This window comes from Lepus europaeus, chromosome 17, assembly GCF_033115175.1.
Source record: "Lepus europaeus isolate LE1 chromosome 17, mLepTim1.pri, whole genome shotgun sequence".
Taxonomy (NCBI): Eukaryota; Metazoa; Chordata; class Mammalia; order Lagomorpha; family Leporidae; genus Lepus; species Lepus europaeus.
Window position 1 is genome coordinate 44,944,807 of NC_084843.1, and position 20,566 is coordinate 44,965,372.

At 37.6% G+C, this 20,566-nt stretch overlaps 1 protein-coding gene across 15 annotated transcripts in view; it reads right to left on the reverse strand.

Annotated features, from left to right (window-relative positions):
- PCDH15 (protocadherin related 15) overlaps positions 1–20,566 on the reverse strand; it is a 725,080-nt gene that overhangs the window by 268,101 nt on the left and 436,413 nt on the right. For 14 of the 15 annotated variants that reach the window (XM_062215103.1, XM_062215102.1, XM_062215101.1 and 11 more), the window contains 3 exons: positions 18,001–18,080; positions 10,260–10,353; positions 459–587 (listed from right to left, as the gene is read on the reverse strand). In XM_062215103.1, the coding sequence (XP_062071087.1) occupies positions 459–587; positions 10,260–10,353; positions 18,001–18,080 (303 nt within the window). The remainder of the gene's footprint in view (positions 1–458; positions 588–10,259; positions 10,354–18,000; positions 18,081–20,566) is intronic. The other variant, XM_062215099.1, reaches the window with a different exon arrangement.

Sequence of the window (20,566 nt, forward strand, 5' to 3'; positions counted from 1 at the left end):
TAGACATAAGTCCTCAGAGTTCTTGACAAAGGGTGTGTGTGACGTAGTGGACACAAAGCATGTGCTAAAGATATACTGACATAATCCAGTTAATTCACATCTACACCTATTTGAGATATATATGTTCACATCCATACCTCTTGGTATACCTAATTATTTCTTTGTGATATTTTCATTCCAGAAAATTAAGATATATACTGGCATTAGAAAAGAAAAGAATGGTCTCAATTAATCAATATTTAAATTCCACAGTGACATAAAATATAAGTTGATGTGTTTGATAAATTCAATCCCAAAAGTACAGGATATGATAACAAAACATAAAAAAAAATCTAGAAGACTAGGAACTGGCATGATCCTTCAACAGATTACTGTAGCTGCATTTTGTTTCATAATTAATACATAAAACATTTGTGCATTTAAAATGTATACATTAGGTACATGTAAAATCCACTCACCCTTACTTGACCCACAAAGGCATTGGCTTCTTCTTCCACCACAGACAGATTTCTAGGCAGATAGGGATCGAACACTGGGGCATTGTCATTAACATCTGTCACCACCACGTTTACTGTGGCAGTTGAAGTCTGAAAGAAAACAGAAAGGATTAAATGTAAGAGCAGCTATTTTAACACTGAATTCGTTAAGTGATCATCCTAGAATGCACCTCTGTGAAAAATGTCTTGTCTCTGGTTCCATTCCTCAGCTTTTTAGATAAATAAGTAAGTAGCTTTGTGATTTTTCAAATACCTCAGAAAAACAAATGGAAAAAAATCAACTGGTGATATTAAAGGGCAAACATCTTCAAAATGCCAAGTACTTACGGCAGGCTTACTTTCAGAAAATGACTTTACCTATGCCTTGTTCACATTTTAGGGGTGATGAACTTTCTTTTTTATGCAATACACCCCTATAACTTCGAAATACTCATGTCTGTAATTTTCAGCAATTATATTTTCATTGTTTAAAAGTAAAACCAGTGCAATCACAGGACAGCATGATACCTCAAACAGAGTATTCAGGAAGGCTAACACTATCAGAAAACAGCGTCTTAGTTATTTTCTAGGTGTACATCTAAACCGAGGGTCTGAGCATCACATACTAACTTTACAAGCATGCAGCTGATGGCAGTGCTAAACAGCTAAATCTACCAACAGCATGTGCTACCTTGTCACAAGGTAAATCCCTGGACTGATGCAAGCAGAAAACATAATATAGGTCGATGACTTCTGCACAGTCAAGGAATATCTTCATAAATGACTCGGACTGGAACCTGTGTTCTCTAATCAAATCATGGATATAGAACCTGGCCTTTACTAGCTCTGCCAGTGTGGGGCAGATCACAGAAGCCTGGGATACAAGGTAGAACAAAAAAATAAAAAATTTGAATGTAAAAAATTCAGTATGCTTGCATGGGTGTTTGGCAAAATGTTTAAGACAGTACTTGGGATGCCCTCACCCCATATGGAAATGCCTGGCAGGAGTCCCAGAAACCCTATTTTGGACACAGATCCCTACTATGTGCATCCCTGGAGGCAGCAGATGATAGCTCAAGCGCTATCCATGAAGAAGACTCAGGTGGAGCTCTTGGCTCCATGCTTCTGCCTGGCCCAACCCTGATTGCTGTGGGCATTTGGGAGTGAACCAGAGAATGGAAGATTCCTATCTTTGTCTCTGTCTCCCTGCCTTTGAAATAAAGTAAAAAAAAGATTTTATTTTTAAAATCCAGCATGCAGTGATATGTAATGACACAGAAACGGAAGGTAAGAGAGGAACACAGTATTAATCTAACAGGAAAAAATTATCTAAGTTTTGTTTTAAAAAATACAAACACAATTTTTACTAAAATGTAAGGATTCAGAGTGAGAAACTAAGAAGCTGAACACACACACACACACACACACAAAGAAGTTGAACACAAAATTGTTATTAAGAATGAGTGACCCTGAAGAGGTTTTCCAGAAATCCCAGTACAGAGGAGTAAAAAAATGGGGTTTCAATAGCAACCAAGAAGAAAGGTTCTGGTAAATGTCACCATGCTCTCTGTTGTGATCACCAAAGTTCAACATTTTATGGGTTGTGCTGCAAGGGGCCTATCATGCCTCACACAGATTTAAACTCTTCATTCAAATTCTGATTGGATTAAGGTGAACTTCCCTAGTTTATAAGATCCAAAGCAAAGTCTCCTTTTCGCAATGTGACTTTATCCCATCCTCTATAATTTTTCTTTCATATACAATGTCCAGCAGTTGTTAAAAATTGCCATGCACAGCAGGGACCTCTTGGCTATTGAAAACAGTTTATTCATCTACACAGCGCTAAACTTTTGTGGCATTAGCCTGTGAAAATTCCCATGGGACTTCATACATGGCTTGTAGATATTTTTTAAAGTTCAATACAAATTTTAACAGTCCTATAAAAAATGACCAAAACAGCACTTTATAGCCATAATATGAAAAAAAATTCCCATCAATAGTAGATGGCAATATAGATCATGCTTCAGGTATACAGAGGACTAAAATGCAGCATCAAAATACTAATCACATAGATGAATTTCATGAATGTAAGAGTGAGTGAAAGACGTCAAACTCAAAAGAGTGCATATGCTATGCTCCCAGTTATATAAACTTCAGAACAGTCATGATCTTCACATGACAACAGAAGTCAAGATAAGGATCCCTTTAATCTGTGAGCAAGGCCTTGGCTGAGGACAAAGAACCTCATCCTTTCAATGTGGGAATGAATCTCACTTAGTCATGGTATATACTCCTTTCAAACAGAGAGAGGAGAGGCAGAGAGAGAGAGAGAGAGAGAGAAAGGGAGAGAGAGAGGTCTTTCATCTGCTGGTTCACTCCCCAATTGGCCGCAACGGCCGGAGCTGTGCTGATCCAAAGCCAGGAGCCAGAAGCCTCCTCTGAGTCTCCCACGTGGGCACAGGGGCCCAAGGACCTGGGCCATCTTCTACTGATTTCCCAGGCTACAGCAGAGAGCTGGACCAGAAGTTGGAGCAGCTGGATCTCGAACCGGTGCCCATATAGGATGCTGGCGCTTCAGGCCAGGGCGACAACCCGCTGTGCCACAGCTCTGGCCCCAGATTTTGTTTCCTTATTATTTTGTTCAAGATTTGAATATCAAGGTTCACAAGGGATGTTGTTCTGTGGCTTTTATTTTTCCTCGAATTATCTTTGATTTTGGTTTCAGGATAATTCTGGCTTATAGAATGATTTGAGGTTCCATTTTCAATTTTTGTTTGGAAAAGCTTGAAAAACACTGGTATTAGTTCTTCTTTAAACATTTGGAAGAGTTATCCGCTGAAGCTAAAAGATCAAGGGTGCTTCCCTGCTGGGAGGTTTTGTTTATTGATTTAATATCTTTATTAATTGTAGGCCTTTGCAGATATCCTACTTATTCAGTTTAGTCTCTACAGGTTCTGATTTTTGGAATTTGTCTGTTTCACCTAGTTTACTCAAATTGTTGACATGTTAATTCCTCATAGTACTCTCTTATAATTTATTTGTTTCTGGAGAATTTATAGTAACATTCTCCACTTTCACGCAAGATTTTATTACACTGAGTCTCTTCTCTTTTCCTGACAATTGTTCATAAACTTCATGGACTTTTTCAAAGAACTTTTGGATTTATTGATTTCTCTATTGTTTCTCTGATCTGTATCTTCTTTATCTCTACCTTAATCATTATCTATTATAATACTAGTTTTTACATTTTCTTATGTACTTATTTTTATTGAGATCTTCAATTATTCACCTTGTGGCCTCAAGTTACTATCTAGAAATCTTTCACTTCAGCCTGCAAAAATCCCTTTTTTTATTTTTAAAGGAATAGTCTATTATCAACAAACTCCTGTATATTTTATATGGGAATATCATAGTTTCACTCTCACATCACAGGACAGTTTTGCTAGACATAAAAATCTTTAGTCTTAATTTTCCCCCTCCTTTATCCTTTTGAATATAATAGCCTATTACCTTATGGTTACCCAAGTGTCTGAAGAGACAAATTGCTTTTTTTTTTTTTAATTTATTTCACAGGTAGAATTATAGACGGTAAGCGAGAGACAAAGAGAAAGATCTTCCCCCCATTGGTTCACTCCCCAAATGACCACCATGGCTGGCGCCCGCCAATCCTAAGCAGGAGCCAGGTGCTTCTTCCTAGTCTCCCATGTGAGTGCAGGGGCCCAAGCACTTGGGCCATCCTCCACTGTCCTCCCGGGCCATAGCAGAGAGCTGGACTGAAAGAGGAACAACGGGGACTAGAACCCGGTGCCCATATGGGATGCTGGCGCCACAGGTAGAGGATTAACCTAGTGAGCCACTGAGCCAGCCCCAAGACAAATTATTATTAGTATTTTTTTTTTTTGACAGGCAGAGTGGACAGCGAGAGAGAGAGAGAGAGAGAGAGAGAGAGAAAGGTCTTCCTTTTGCCGTTGGTTCACCCTGCAATGGCCGCCGCGGCCAGCGCGCTGCGGCCAGCGCATCACACAGATCCAAAGCCAGGAGCCAGGTGCTTCTCCTGGTCTCCCATGCGGGTGCAGGGCCCAAGCACTTGGGCCATCCTCCACTGCCCTCCCGGGCCATAGCAGAGAGCTGGACTGGAAGAGGAACAACCGGGACAGAATCCGGCGCCCAGACCCGGACTAGAACCTGGTGTGCCGGCACTGCAGGTGGATGATTAGCCTATTGAGCTGAGGCGCTGGCCAAGACAAATTCTTAAGATCTTATCGAGAATTGCCTATGCATTACAAGTTGCTTCCCTCTTCTTTGAAAATTCTCTTGATAGTTTGATTACAAAGTATGAACATGCTGGTTTGTCTCTGAGTTTATCCCCCTTGGGTTTCCTGGAGCATCTTGGATGCATATAGTCATGTTTTCTCATCAAAATAGCATGTTAAGTTATTATTTCTTCAAATATTCTGTCACTCTCTTTCTTTTCCTTATTATACTTTCACAATGCATATGCTGGTCTGTTTAACGGAGTCCCACCAGCTCCCTAAACTCTGCTCACTTTTCTTTAATCATTCACTCTTCTTAATCATTTTTCTCTCTGCTCTTCAGACTTAATTTCTATTGCCCTATCTTCAAGTTTATTTTTATAGTTAATTTTTAAATTCATACATATTTCCTAGATCCAGAATTTCTTTTGAAATTCTTTTTTGTATTTTTTTCATATCATTAATTTCTATTCTGTTCATTGTTTTTGCTGACTTGCTCCATATATGTGTTTATTTCCTTTAGTTAATGTCAGACATTTGTTTTAAAATGGATCCACCATCAAGTACCACCACCTGCTGCCTCCCCAAAGGCAGTTTTAGTGTTTGTTTGTTTATTTATTTATTTAGAATAGGTCATTCTTTGCTTTGTCTGTGTACCTGGTAGTTTATTGCTGCTCTTCAAAGCTGGAGGTTTGGAATTAATAATGTGACAACTCTAAAAATCAGGTTCTCTCTCTGTCCCCAGGGTTTGCTACTGCTGTTCTTTCTTCTTGTATTTTGATTGCTATCAGCTGTCTCTTTACTGAGCTCAGAATGACATGGAAACTTAAGGTTTTCTCAGTTATTTTCAGAACCTTCGTTTTCCTCTAGGTATGTGTAACAACTACGTATTTTCCTTTATATATGTGGTAGCTTTCGAATAGCCTATTTTTCAACATCTAGTTCCCAAAATGAAAAGACAAAATATAAAATAAAGGCATTGAGCCTTTAAGCTCCTTGGAAGTTATCAGAGAGAGAGAGAGAGAGAGAGAGAGAGAGAGAGAAAGGGAAAATCATGAAGTAGCGATGAGCACTGCCTACGATTACTACTGTGATCAGAAGCAGTACGGTGATCAGAGTGCAAACTCCCGATATCTGGAGGACAGAGGAGTAATACATTGTGGATCTTGCTTGCCTTGTGCAAGTTGCCCCAGGGGCACACATATAGCTAGTTGACATGGGGGTGGAGGGATGTGCACGGATTCTTCTGTACTAAGTGATGACATTGGTTCCAATTAAATGTAATTTACTAGCTACACCTCTTCAGACTTGAAAAGTTTTAGAATTCCATATCGTTATGAAAGATTTTTTTCAGGGCAGTTGTTTTCTGAATTAAGAGATAGATTTCTGGTTTCTTCTCATTCTCCTATCTTTCTAGAATCCTCTCCTAGATTTCTGGTTCTTTTCCTTTCCTTTCTATTTTTGACAAATGTAAAACCTTGATCTGTTTTTGCTTCTGTTAGGTGGGTTTCCCATTATGTTCTTTCCTAAAGGGCAACAATGTCATTGAGTCATTAGTAGTTAATATATTGATTATATTCATTAATATGTGTTCAGATTTTTCACTAAAATGTATTTTTAGCTAAAACTGCTTGAACTAGTTCAAAAGAATGCTACATGACAGTTTCTATCTTTTTTTTTTTTTAAAGATGTATTTATTTATTTGAAAGACAGAGTTACAGAAAGGCAGAGACAGAGGGGGAGAGAGACATCTTCCATCAGCTGGTTCCCTACCTAGATGGTTGCAACAGCCAGAGCTGGGTCCATCCAAAGCAAGGAGCCAGGAGCTTCTTCTGGGTCTCCCATGCTGGTGCAGGGACCCAAGGACTTGGGCCATCTTCTACTGCTTTCCCAGGCCCTAGCAGAGAGTTGGATTGGAAGTGGAGCAGCCCAAATACTAACTGGCACTCACATGGGATGTTAACACTACAGGTGACAGCTTTACCCACTACACCATAGTGCTGGCCTCTACATGACAGTTTCTAAAATGAGGATGTAGAGCATATATTTTTCTAACGCAAAAAAAAAAAAAAAGAAAAGAAATAAAAATAAGAGAGCTTTCCTATAAGCCACTATTGAAAACAGCTTAGGTAAAATAAAATTGTTTAAAAAAAAACAATATTTACATAAAATTTTCAAAGCCAATTTCAGCTGAAATGTGAAATTTTTAGAGCAAAGCGTGCTAGCAGTTTTCTAAAGGAATTTAGCAAGTGGCTAGTGCTGCTGGTTAAGCTGCTGCCTGTGATACTGGCATCCATATGGGCACTGGTTCGCATCCTGGCTGCTCCACTTTGAAACCAGCTCCCTGCTAATGTGCATGGGAAAACAGTAAAACATGGACCCAAGTCTTTGGGCCCCTGCACCCATGTTGGAGATATGGATGGAGTTCCAGGCTCCTGGCTTTGATCAGGCCCAGCCTGGGTTTTTGTGAAGATTTTGTGAGTGAATCTCTCTCTGTAACTCTGCATTTCAAATAAATAAGAAAAAGAAATTTAGTAACACCAATTTTTTTAGTAATTCCAAGTAAATGTATATAATTATTAAAATATAAGTTGTGATTTTAGCTATACTCATGATAGCTAAAGAAATCTACATATTATAAGTTGAGATATTTAACATATATGTCTTCTAATATTGATAAATATTGATAATTGAGCCAAATGGATGAATATTGATAAATTTATAAAGGATAAGAGTATAAGATAGTCTAATCAGATACCCTCCTCATTATCTCAAAAAAAGTTAACAATGTTATATATGCTCTTTCACCTCCATCTGCATTTTGGGGTCATAGGTGAAGAGGTCTTTCATAATAAAATTCTCAAATATATCCTGTCAATTAGTTTTACATAAATTGCTGGCAACCACTGTTAAGTATTTCTTTCTATTGTCTGTGCTCATCACATATATTGATTATCAAGGTTAAAATATTAATTTTAATATGATGCTACAAAGGGCATACATTTGAGATATTTAGATAGTAAAAGTGTGATAAAAATATTAGAATCTTATTCTTAATATCACTTTGTTTTAGTAACTCACTATGTGTGCACACATAAAAATATATTGGACACTGCACCCCATGGGAGACCAGAATAAGCACCTGGCTCCTGCCATCGGATCAGCGCGGTGCGCCAGCCGCAGCGCGCCTACCGCGGCGGCCATTGGAGGGTGAACCAACGGCAAAAAGGAAGACCTTTCTCTCTGTCTCTCACTGTCCACTCTGCCTGTCAAAAATAAAAAAAATTTTAAAAAAAAGAAAAAAATATATTGCTAGAACTATATAAATGATAAAATTATCTGGAAAAAATTTAATTTGAAATCTAAATGTTTCTTCATTCCTGATGTTCTTAATATGAATTTCTGTCAATAAAACAAAATTTATTCAAAGGGATTAAAATTGTAAAGCTTGATGAGACCTTAATGGTCATCAGAATGAGATTATGAAGGCCCAGAAATGCTAACTGATTTGTCCATAAGTAACTGAAATATATAAATTAATGACTGAAACATACCCTGAAAAGAATAAAACCACTAGTTTAAATCCATAACTTAGTTTGTTTCTGAGCTGGCAAAGCCATAATTGGTAAAGTATATTATGCAGGCATTTAAATATGCCTCTCAATTCCGTTTGTCCAAGAAATTTTATTTAAGGCCAGATTTAACTTGTCCCCACTACTGTTATTACCACTCGCTCTGATGATAACATGACATATCTTCAAGCTACTGATCTGCATTATCCTTTTTTTCTATCCTAATGGTCGACCTGAATGCTCCTTATAATTTCACTTCACTCTAACCATATCCTGTGCTCTCTGCTAATTCCTCCTGCACAGAAGCTTCCCCTCAGTTATTGCCTAGCCAAGTAACCCATTCAACTTTCATCATAAGTCAAGTTATTTAATAATATTTTTTTTCCTAGAGACCTTCATTGACTTTTTACATACATCTAACACAAGCACACCATAATAATCATATTAAAAGTAATCTTGGGTTTTATTTTCCTTCACTCTTTTATTATCTAAATGCCTTCTCTTCCCCAGACTGTTTCTTAAATTTGTTCTGTACATCTTACATTTTGCATACAGTACTTGATCTAATGTCTGAAAAATGTCAAATAACATTATAATTTCCAATATTCATTAAGCTCTACTTATTTTCCTTTTTAAAATAAGATACCAAACTATCAAGATATTAACTTTGCATGTTTATCAAGGCAAAATTTTGTCAGAAATCCTCTCCAAAAAAGTGTGAGGACAGCATTACTATACACTCTTACCTAAGGTATCATTTGGAATAAAGAATATCATTTTGCGTAAACCACAGGCATATAGCTTTTTGAAGTGAGTGAACGTTCTTTATCTATCCATGCTGAGCTTGAAATTATTCCCACACAGCAATGTGAAGTTAGCACATAAGCAATTGACAAAAGAAAACAAAAACAAAAACTAGCTCACGGCATAGAAATTACTGAAAATTGAAAATATTGCAATGCTACAAAATTAGGATGATTAAGATTGTGAAGAGCTTAGATCAAAGAGTAATGACAATTGATTTTAAAGCACTTAGGAAAGAGTAACTTATTTATTTATTCTTAAACTTGATTTTTAGGTCCAGCAGACCTAAAATTTATCTTCTCTGCAATTGTAGGTCCATTTAAACCACTTAGATCACCCAGGATTACTAAGGATTCTAAATGATACTTCAAAGTACTGTGCAATCAATGAAATTGGTCTCCTAAGTGCTAAAGGTATTTATCTACAAAATCCATCTTCCACCCATGTTTCTGCAAAAGTGACACCACAGGGAAAGGGTTCCAGTACAGAGAAACTGCTAGAACGCCTATCAAGATGCTGTGCTAATGGCACCCCAACAGAGTGAAAGCAGATTTCATTTTCTGGGTATGTTGGGTGAGAATGCAGATCACAATGATCTGTTCCGTCCATTTAAATGTTACAACACTATAAAGGATGCAGAGTGTAGCTACTGCTTTTAAAACTTGTTGGAGGGGCTGGAGCTGTGGCTTGGTGGGTAAAGCTGCCACCTGAAGGGCCGACAACCCATATGGGCACTGGTTGGAGACCTGGCTGCTCCACTTCGGATCCAGCCCTCTGCCATTGCCTGGGAAATCAGTGGAAGATGGCCCAAGTCCTTGGGACCCTGCACCCACCTGGGAGACCCGGGGAAAGCTCCTGGCTCCTGGCTTTGGATCTGCACAGCTCCGGCCACTGTGGCCATCTGGGAAGTGAACCAGTAGATGGATGACTTTTCCCCCACACACCCTCTCCCTCCCTCTCTGTAACTCTTTTATAAATAAATAAATCATAAAAAAAAATCTTGGAGAAGTGAACACTTTCTCCTACAAAATATAAGATGTTGCTCCAGGTGAAAAACATTAATTCATTAATGTGATAGTTTAAGATGCAAGACTACAAGACTCCCTACATGTGTTTAATATTGTTTTCAAAACTTTTCCAGAGAGCACACTCACCCCATCTGGCCTGCCATCTGAAGCCGTGACGATCAGAATGTAGCGATCAGTGCTTTCCCTGTCCAGCGCTTTTCCTAACGTCAGAATCCCAGTCCTAGAAAGAACAGAGAGGAAAAAAGTAAACAAATAAGACACAAAGAATCATGTATAACAACTAGAGGTTTTTGCTGTTGTGAACTATTTTTGATATTTTTTCCCTTCAGCCTTATAGCTTAAGTACTTGAGGTGTACCTGCTGGGCTTTATGATGAAAACTCAAAAGGCTTTAGCAGTAACAATCAGCTAATCTAACCACCTTTCAATTTATTATCACATATATGTTCAATACAGAAATGCAGAAAAATCAGATCCCATCTCTGACAGGCCAAACAAAAGGTTAATTATTTTCCTCTCCCCTAATTTCAAAATAATAGAGGTTTCTTGTAGCATATAAAAATAGATTTTTTTAAAAATTATTATAGTCATTTTTTAAAACTTTTTATTCTCTTGTATGAGCACATTCAAGTATGTAATTGTTTTCCAAAGAGGAACAAAACTATATATTTCACATTCTTTTTAAGAAAATAAAACTTATTATCATTCATTATCTCAAAATTCATAAAAACAAACATCTGTGGACACATTAACAATTTTATCATTTTGTTGTTCTTTCAAAATCTGGGTAGTTCTTAAAGTACTGGCAAAAAATATATTCAATGGCATATTATTCAGCTACAAAAAAAGACTGAAATTCTATCACCTGCATCAGAATGGATGCAACTGGAGGACATCATGTTTTGTGTAATAAGCCAGACCAATAACAACAAATACCACATGTTCTCCCTTATATGTTGGAGCTAAACAAGACAAAATAATAAAAAAAGCAAGAAAAGAAAGAAACACCTTTCAACAGTTCTGTTGCAAATATAGGGTTGTGTGAAACATTTTAAATCATTGTCTAACAAATTGTTAAGAATCATATATCTAGCCATTGTCTATATTCCTGATGAAGTTTTCTTTAACTTTTTAATTGCTGAGCTCTTAGTGCAGTATTAAGTCTTTGACTGTAATGTAAATGGAAAATATGTTATTTCAAATTTAAAAGGTGATTTCAAAAACAACAGCACTTGGGGAGATCAGTATATCGGGAATATTTTAAATATATGTTTTACCTTTCTACTATCCAGAATAAATGTTTCCAAATATTTAACAATTTATTTCCCAATATAAGTTGTTTTATAACACTCTGATTAGTTGCACTGTCTCTAATAATACTGTTTAAGACATGATCTTCTAATTAGGGTATAAAAAGCACCTACAGTGGAACAGAGTACATCTCAAGGTAATAAACATTTAGTATTTGCCAAGTATAAAAACATGTCTTGCTTCTGATCAAATAAACCCTTTGATTTTAATGTGTTTTTCTTTGGCAATAATGGAAGTTAAACAATTACTCCACATATGGCAAGTAAGTTCAGAATCAAAGCAAATGAATCAAAATCAGAGTCCCATTTACTCCACTTACTTCATTTTGTTGTTCCTGTAAATATGGACTTTAAAAAAGTTCTAAACATATGGTATGACTTGAAAAAAAAACTGGCTTTGCTGCTTGTAATTTTAAAAAATATTTTGTCAAAATAACTGAAAAAACAATTCCCAGAGTGTGTTCACAACAATCAGGTTTGGATCAGCTTCCTATACTACAGATGGTTCAGATAATCTCATTCTAAAATGACATTCAAAGAGAAAACTAAGATATCTATTGCTTCAGAGACTTATTTCAAGTAACTTAAGAAATCAGGTATTTGAAAAGTTAGGCATAGTATAGTCAAGGAAAGAAACCTGAGTTACTATTTTCCTTCTACTAGTTTAATGTCTCTATATGCCTATAATACTCCTTGCACATTATATTTAAAAATCACTAGGAATATATCTAGTATCTCTGTTTAGAGCCAGCCAGCTATTTTTTTTTTTCATGGTCTGATGATTATGACAGATAGAGGTCTTGGCTTAAGAGGATGAATACTTTGTGATTCAATGAGGCTGAAAGTTGAATGGGATATTTGGAAGATGTATAGGGAAGGAAAGAAAAGTTAGTGTCTTTTTTTTTTTTTTAAGATTTATTTCTCTATATGGAAAGTCAGAGTTACAGAGAGAGAAGGAGACACAGAAAGGGATCTTTCATCTGCTGATTCATTCCCCACATGACCACAATAGCCAGAGCTGGGCCAAGCCAAAGCTCGGAGCCAACACATTTCATCCAGGTATCCCACATGGGTGACAGGGACCAAACACGTGGGTCATCTTTTACTGCTTTACCCAGGCCATTGGCAGGGAGCTGGCTCAGAAGTCGAACAGTAAGCACACAAACCAGCACTCATATGAGATGCCAGCATCACAGGCAGCAGCTTTGCCCACTACACCACAAAGGCAGCTCTAGGCAGCGTCTTTTGATACTTTTAGCTGAAAGACTAGTTTATGGATATACATGAACATTCTTTCATGACATCCAAATAGCTGGCAAGGAGTCTTGATAACAGCTGAGTATTAATAAAGACAGAAAAATACCACATGTTCACCTTATATGTGAGAGCTAAAAAAAACAAAATCAACAAACAAAAACAAGAAAATGAAGAAATGCCTGCATATATCAGTTCTGTTGCAAATACAGGGTTTTGTGAAACTTTGTTTTAAATAATTTTCAAACAGTTAAGAATCAGTGGACTGCCTTGGGATACATACCAAAGATTGTATGGTTTTACATTAAAAAATACATAAGCATCATTTCTGACAAAACATCAAAAATGGTGCTATGTAAATTTTGTAAGATTCAAACATACATCATAGGAGTGATGTCAGTGAAAATGGTGAAGTACATAGCTCCAGAAATAGTCTCACCACAAAAACATTAAAAATTAAATTAAGCAGGGAGAGTCAAAAACAAAAACAGAAACCTAGAAAACACTCACAGGATTGCAGCAACCAAATGAAGGCAGAGTCAAGAAAAAAGTTAACTTAGGGGGATGCCCTGGGGCATAGCAGGTTAATCCACTGTCTTCAATGCCAATATCTCATATGGGTGCCAGTTTGAGTCCCAGCTGCTCCATTTCCTATCCAGCTCTCTGATAATGCACCTCAGAAAGCAGTGGAAGATGGCCCAAGTGCTTGGGCCCCTGTACACATATGAGGGAAGCTCCTGGCTTCTGCATAGCCCAGCCCTGGCCATTGTGGCCAGCTGGGTAGTGAACCAGTAGATGGAAGACCTCTCTGTCTCTCCTCCTTCTCTCTCACTCTCTCTTTCTCTGTAACTCTGCCTTTCAAATAAAAGAAAAAAAATTTAAAAATAGCAGGGAAGCTTTTTAAAGAAGTTTTTCACATATTCAACAAGCTTCTGGTTTCCATAATATAGAAATGATCTTAACTCAATAAATAACACAATGAACACAATGAAAATCTGGAAAACTACGTGATGAGACATTTTTCCAAAGAACATACTCAATGAACAGAAAAAATCATAAAGAATGCTCAATATCATCAGTCACAGGAAAATGTGAATTGAAACTACAATGAAGCGCTATTTCATTGTCAATGATAGCTATAATTAAAAAACAAGTAAAGCAACAGTAAGTGGTTGTAAAGGTATAGGCAATTGTAGCTCTCATACTTTCCTAGTAGAGATGCAAAATGGTTCAGGAACCATGGAAAATATTTCGATGTTCCTAAAATACTTAAATGCAAAACTACATATACCCTGGGGATTTTACCCTTGACCATATACTCAGAACAGATGAAAATAGGTACCAAAATACATGTACATGTATGCTCATAGCAGCAGTGCTTAGAATAACCTTAAGGTAGAAATAGCACTGGGGCCAATGCTTTGGCTCACTTGGTTAATCCTCTGCCTGTGGCACCGGCATCCTATACGGGCGCCAGTTTCTAATCCCGGTTGCTCCTCTTCCAGGCCAGCTCTCTGCTGTGGCCCGGGAAGGCAGTGGAGGATGGCCTAAGTGCTTGGGCCCTGCACCCCATGGGAGACCAGGAGAAGCACCTGGCTCCTGGCTTCGGATCAGCACAGAGCCAACCGTAGCAGCCATTTGGGGAGTGAACCAACAGATGGAAGACCTTTCTCGCTGTCTCTCTCACTATCTAACTCTATCTGTCAAATAAATATAAAGAAAAAAAGAAAAATAGCACCAACTACCAAAAATTTATAAATTAATAAACAAATTGCTATATATACATGTAATGAGAGTATTATACAGCAATGACAAGGAATGGGTCACTGAGCCATGTTGCCACTTTAAACTAAGTGAAGGAAATCAGACACAAATGACAGCACATTGAATGACTTCCTTGCACTCCAGTTTCTCTCCCAACCATCATTCTCAGTGAACTATTAATCTACTAATTGTCTCCATAGATTTGTCTAAACTGGATATTTCATACAAATGGAATCACACATTTTAATGTGATCTGTGACTGTCTTATTTCACTTAGCATCATATTTTCAAGAATTGAATTACTCCATTCCTTTTTATTGCCCATAATTTCCATCATGTGGATATACAATATTTTGTTTATCCATTCATTTGTAATTGGACATTTCCATTGTTTATACTTTTTGCCACAGGAAAAATGTGTTATGGACATTGTCCAAGTTTTCATATATATGTATGCCTCATTTCTCTTAAGTAGATATGAGAAGAACAGTGTATTGTATGGTAAATGTCAAAATTTTTCCAAAGTGCAAATTTTACATTGCCAGCAGAAATAAATGAGGAGTCTCAGCATTGCTAACCAAATGAGGGTACTTCAAAAAGCTTGTGGAAAAGGTAGAATAAAAGATGTGTTTATTTTGGTGCAAAATAACTTTAAAGTTCATGGAGATAATTTTTTTCATAATATGGATTTTCCTTGACCTTTTTGAATACCCCTATTATTTGGTATCACCTTCCTTTTTTATTATAGACATTCTAACTGTATGAAAAGTAGCATATCCTAATAGTTTTAACTTTGTATTTCCCTAATAACTACTAACCATGAGGATTTCTCCATAGCCACATTCACCATTTATATATCCTTTAGAAAAAAAAAGTCAATTCAAATACTTTGTCCTTTTTTTTTTTTTTTTTTTTTTTTTTTGGACAGGCAGAGTTAGACAGTGAGAGAGAGAGAGAGAAAGGTCTTCCTTCCGTTGGTTCACCCAACAAATGGCCGCTACGGCTGGCGTGCTGCAGTAGGTGCACCGTGCCGATCGGAAGCCAGGAGCCAGGTGTTTCTTCCTGGTCTCCCATGTGGGTGCAGGGCCCAAGGACCTGGGCCATTCTCCACTGCCCTCCCAGGCCACAGCAGAGAGCTGGACTGGAAGAAGAGCAACTGGGACAGAATCTGGCCCCCCAACTGGAACTAGAACCCAGGGTGCTGGCGCTACAGGCGGAGGATTTTTAACTAGACTATTTTTCTTTTTCCTTTTGATTCATACATGTTCTTAATTTATTCTTGGCACATGTTCCTTTATCTCTCACACTTTAAATTGTTTTCTCTGTGTATGAATTGTCTAGTACTTGTACAGGTGTCCCTTGAAACCTGTACTTTTAAAAGGTCATGGGCCGGCGCCATGGCTCACTTGATTAATCCTCCGCCTGTGGTGCCGGCATCCCATATGGGCACCGGGTTCTAGTCCCGGCTGCTCTTCCTCCAGTCCAGTTCTCTGCTGTGGCCCGGGGTGCAGTGGAAGATGGTCCAAGTCCTTAGGCCCTGCACCCGCACGGGAAACCAGGAGGAAGCACCTGGCTCCTGGCTTTGGATCGGCACAGTGCGCCGGCCCTAGCGGCCATTTGCAGAGTGAACCAGCAGAAGGAAGACCTTTCTTTCTGTCTCTTTCTGTCTATAATTCTACCTGTCAAATAAAAAAAAAAGTCATGAATTCCAACTTAACTATATCAATCATTTGTGCATTTGTGTCAAAGACAAAATTGCATTTCTAATTCAAGTAACAAAGATTTATACCTGCATTTTCTTTTTTTTTTTTACTTTATTATTTTTATTTTTTGACAGGCAGAGTGGATAGTGAGAGAGAGAGAGAGAGAGACAGAGAGAAAGGTCTTCCTTTTTGCGTTGGTTCACCCTCCAATGGCTGATGCGGCCAGCGCATCGGGCTGATCCGAAGCCAGGAGCCAGGTGCTTCTCCTGGTCTCCCATGCAGGTGCAGGGCACAAGCACTTGGGCCATCCTCCACTGCACTCCTGGGCCACAGCAGAGAGCTGGCCTGGAAGAGGAGCAACCTGGACAGAATCCAGTGCCCTGACCGGGACTAGAACCCGGTGTGCCAGCGCTGCAAGGCGGAGGATTAGCCTGTTAAGCCAGGGTGCCGGCCCTATACCTGCATTTTCTTATAATGGTTATAGAGTTTTTACTATTCTATTGAAACCCATAGTTCTCCTTGAGCAAATTTCTGTGATTAGTGTGAGGTAGAGATCCCTTAACTATTTTGCATGTTGCCCCAGCTTCACTTGTTGAAAAGGAAATTCTTTCCTTATTTGGTCATTCTGGCCCTTTTTGGGGGGAAACCAATTGACCCTAAATGTTAGGAGTTACATCTACATTCTTAAGTCTCTCCCAGTGATTTTGTGTGCTTATCCTCACACCCATATCAAGTAAACTGCAGTGAGGTGTCCCTTTAAAAGGTATGTGTGTGTGCATGCATGTGTGTGTGTGTTTAATGGTCATGATAAACTATAGCTAATTTTCTTTTTCTTTGATATCTCCATTGGGGGGAACTCAACACAGTTAAGCCTTTTCAAGCTGAAATTTATTTATTAGTCAAATCTAGAATTCTTGGGCATAGTATTTATAATACATTTGGGTCCCAGGAATTTCTAGTTCATGGTTGGAAATCTTATCCAATGTGAAATTGTAGTTGTTTCTCAAAATACTAAGTTCCCCACATGGTTCTTGGATTTGGCATTGTTTAACACATATTCCTAAGACTTATGCAGTGATTAGCGCAATTGTCAACATTTCACTATATAATCATGTGTTAGATTAATACTCCCATTCCTTCAGGAAGTAAAACCACTCATTATTGCATGAAAGTATCAGGGTATAGCAAGCACTATTCCTGTGCAGGCTCTCACATGTGACAGTACAACAGCCACAGCTTGACATTACAAAGGATAAGCAAATGATCCGACTGAAAACCCGACACCTTCTCTCTATGCCTGTTTCCAGTTTTTTCAGTGGATAGGATTTACATTGTCTCTGTGTTCAGAGAGGTCCATACAAAGAGGTTTGGTGTGGACATGCATTCTAAACATTTTTATCTATTTTAGATTGTGTCACAATCAGAAAATGAAGGATAGGCATCTGTGGCACCTTAAATATGCTATGACAGTCCTTGCCTTACAGATGTCCTTTGAATTAATAAGTCGGTGCTAACTTACTCTTTGTAGAACTGCCCTTCTCATCATGAGAAGCTGTCAACTTGAGGGGAATCTAATTAATCCCAGGTTATGCCTGCAAATGAAGTATTTCCACCTCAATGGATTTAACACAGCAATGTTTGAAATAAATAAATGGTCTCCTGGATACAATTTTTGGGTTTAGAATTGTCCTCCTAGCTCTCATAGAATAACCATAGAAAACAAGAAAGAAAAAACTACAAACTGCTCAAAGTCTCTGATCAGAAGTCCTCTCCTGATAAGAGGGCAATGTTCGAGATTTAGAAAGGAAAATCAAGGCAGAAATAATTTCCAACTTACGTTTCTGAAAGATTAAAAACTCGTTGAGGATCTCCATTTTCAATGGCATATGTTATTGGGTCTCCTTCTCTATCAGTCGCCTTCAGAGAGAAAAGAAAATTCAATTATCCTGTAGTTTATATGGCTACTATAAAGTACAAAATAATATATCTCCAAACTATTAGCATAGAATACCCATTATAGCCTCCAATAAGATTAAAGCATAACCTAATCCAAGATTTTACTTAATTTCATATCTGTTCCCAGGATTTCTAGATGTACATAAAATCTTACTTGATGAAGAAACAGTGATAACTTTCCCTAGTTTTACTTTAATTTACTTACTTCATTAATTTTTCTGTCTATAATTTAAGCAAATGTCTTCAAAGCAAAAAAAAATACAGTGTCAAGAAATTATTTCAGCACTTTTTCTATTTACCTAGAATATAGGAAGATGGGGCGAGTACTGTGGCCTGGCACGTAAGGCTGCCATTTGCAATGCCCATATTCTATATCAGAGTATATCTGCAGCTACCCCTTGTTTCTGATCTAGCGTTCTCCTGGCACTCCTGGGAGTATTGGGCTCTTGCATTGGTGTGGGAGATCCAAGTGGAGTTCCTGTCTACCTGCTTTGGGCCTGGCATAGCGCTGGCTGTTGCAGACATTTGGGAGGTGAATTAGCATATAAACATTTTTCTCTCTCTCAATTCCGTCACTCTGCCATTCAAATAAATAATCTTTAAAGAAAAGGAGTATAGAAAAATAATAACTCAACTTAGTAAAGCTTTCTGGTTAAGAATTCTAAATTGGGAGCCAAAGAGCCTGAATTCAAAACTAGATCCCATTTATTAATTGTATGGGATCTAGTTTGGCTGACTAGCTCGCTCTCTCTCTCTCTAATTAATAAAAACATAAAGTAGAATACTATCTATATATTGAAGACTCTCCATACCTATGCCTCTAATCTAATTTCTAATCTGAAATTCAGATTTAAATCCATTTGCTTACTTGAATTACCTTCAGATGAGTAACACACATCGTCAATTTAAAATGGTAAACCCACCAAATCTTTGAACCCTTATTAATCAGTTTTAATTAAGTGGACACATTTATCATTTTTCTGGGACAAGATTTAATTAATTAATAAAGACTATTGCATCCTCTCTTCTAATGAATTGTATTAAACATTAAAACAAAATAATAAACTAGGGAACCATCTTTGAAACACTCCATTTAAATCTAGAATTTTAAAATCTATCACATAAATTACAATGGAAACCAAAGAATAAAACATAGCAAACAGATTGCTTTAGTATGGGCTGGTATTGTGGTACAGTGGGTTAACCTGACACTTGCTCTGTGGGATTCCATATCAGTGCCAGTCTGAGTCCTGGTTGCTCCTCTTCCAATCCAGCTTCCTGCTAAAGTGCCCGCAAGGCAGCAGAAAACAGCTCCAGTATTTGGGCATCTGCCACCTACATGGCAGACTCAGATGGAGTTCCTGACTCCTGGCTCTCTTTCTCTCCCCTTTCCCTCTCTTTATTAAATAAATAAATCTTTAAAATATACCCAACAGGATAGATAATAGATGTTAGATGTTTTCCCAATGTTTTCTCTCACTTGGTAGAGAAGTATCATCAAAATATAAAGAGGGGGTCAGTGCTGTGGCATAGTAGGTTAAGCCTCTGCCTGTGGTACGGGGATCCCATATGGGTGCCGGGTCAAGTCACAGCTGCAGCTCTTCTAATCCAGCCCTCTACTTATGGCCTGGGAAAGCAGTTGGTCCAAGTGTTGGGGACCCTATACCCATGGCTTCTATTTGGATCTTTCTCTGTTTCTCCCTCTCTGTTATAACTCTGCCTCTCAAATAAATATTTTTAAAAAAAGAAAAAGGAACTTTTGAATAAAGAACTATAGTATATTTATGAGACTATTTTATCAATGAGCTTAGATTATTTTTTTCTCTTGTTTTTCTCTTTCAGTTGCTCATTTCTGATTGTTACATTGTTAGAGATAATATTAAGTTCTTTTGGTTTGCCCTTTGGTATATAATTGTTTCATTCATTTATTTTTTGAAGGATAATGATTTAATATCTTGAATTTTCATAAAAGCCAAAGGAAATAAATCCTGAAACATGTTTTTGTATAAGAAATTATAAGCCCACATAGACCTTCAACCTTTTAGTTTCTCTGATTTAATGTTATGTTGGTGAAATGAGAACGCTTTCTATGCTGTGTCATTTTATTTTTTAATGTATATTATTTTTAACTCCTGAGGCACCTTGAAATATTTATTTAACTCTTTAAATACCTCGGGATTTTAACGATTGGGAGACTCAATAATTTGCTTACTTCATTCTTATGTGACATTGTGTTTATGTTAGAAACATTGAAGAACCAGAATTCGTAAGAAAATCTTTGATTGCTTTCTTCATTTCATCCTATTGGCCAATACTTTTGTTTCAAGGCCTGTTTCCAAATAGTGTAGTTATTAAAGAACATTCATAGTTTCTCAGACAAAAAAGCAAGGCGCGAGAATGCTAAGTGCATTACAGTTATGAAATCTACACAAGACACATTTATGTGC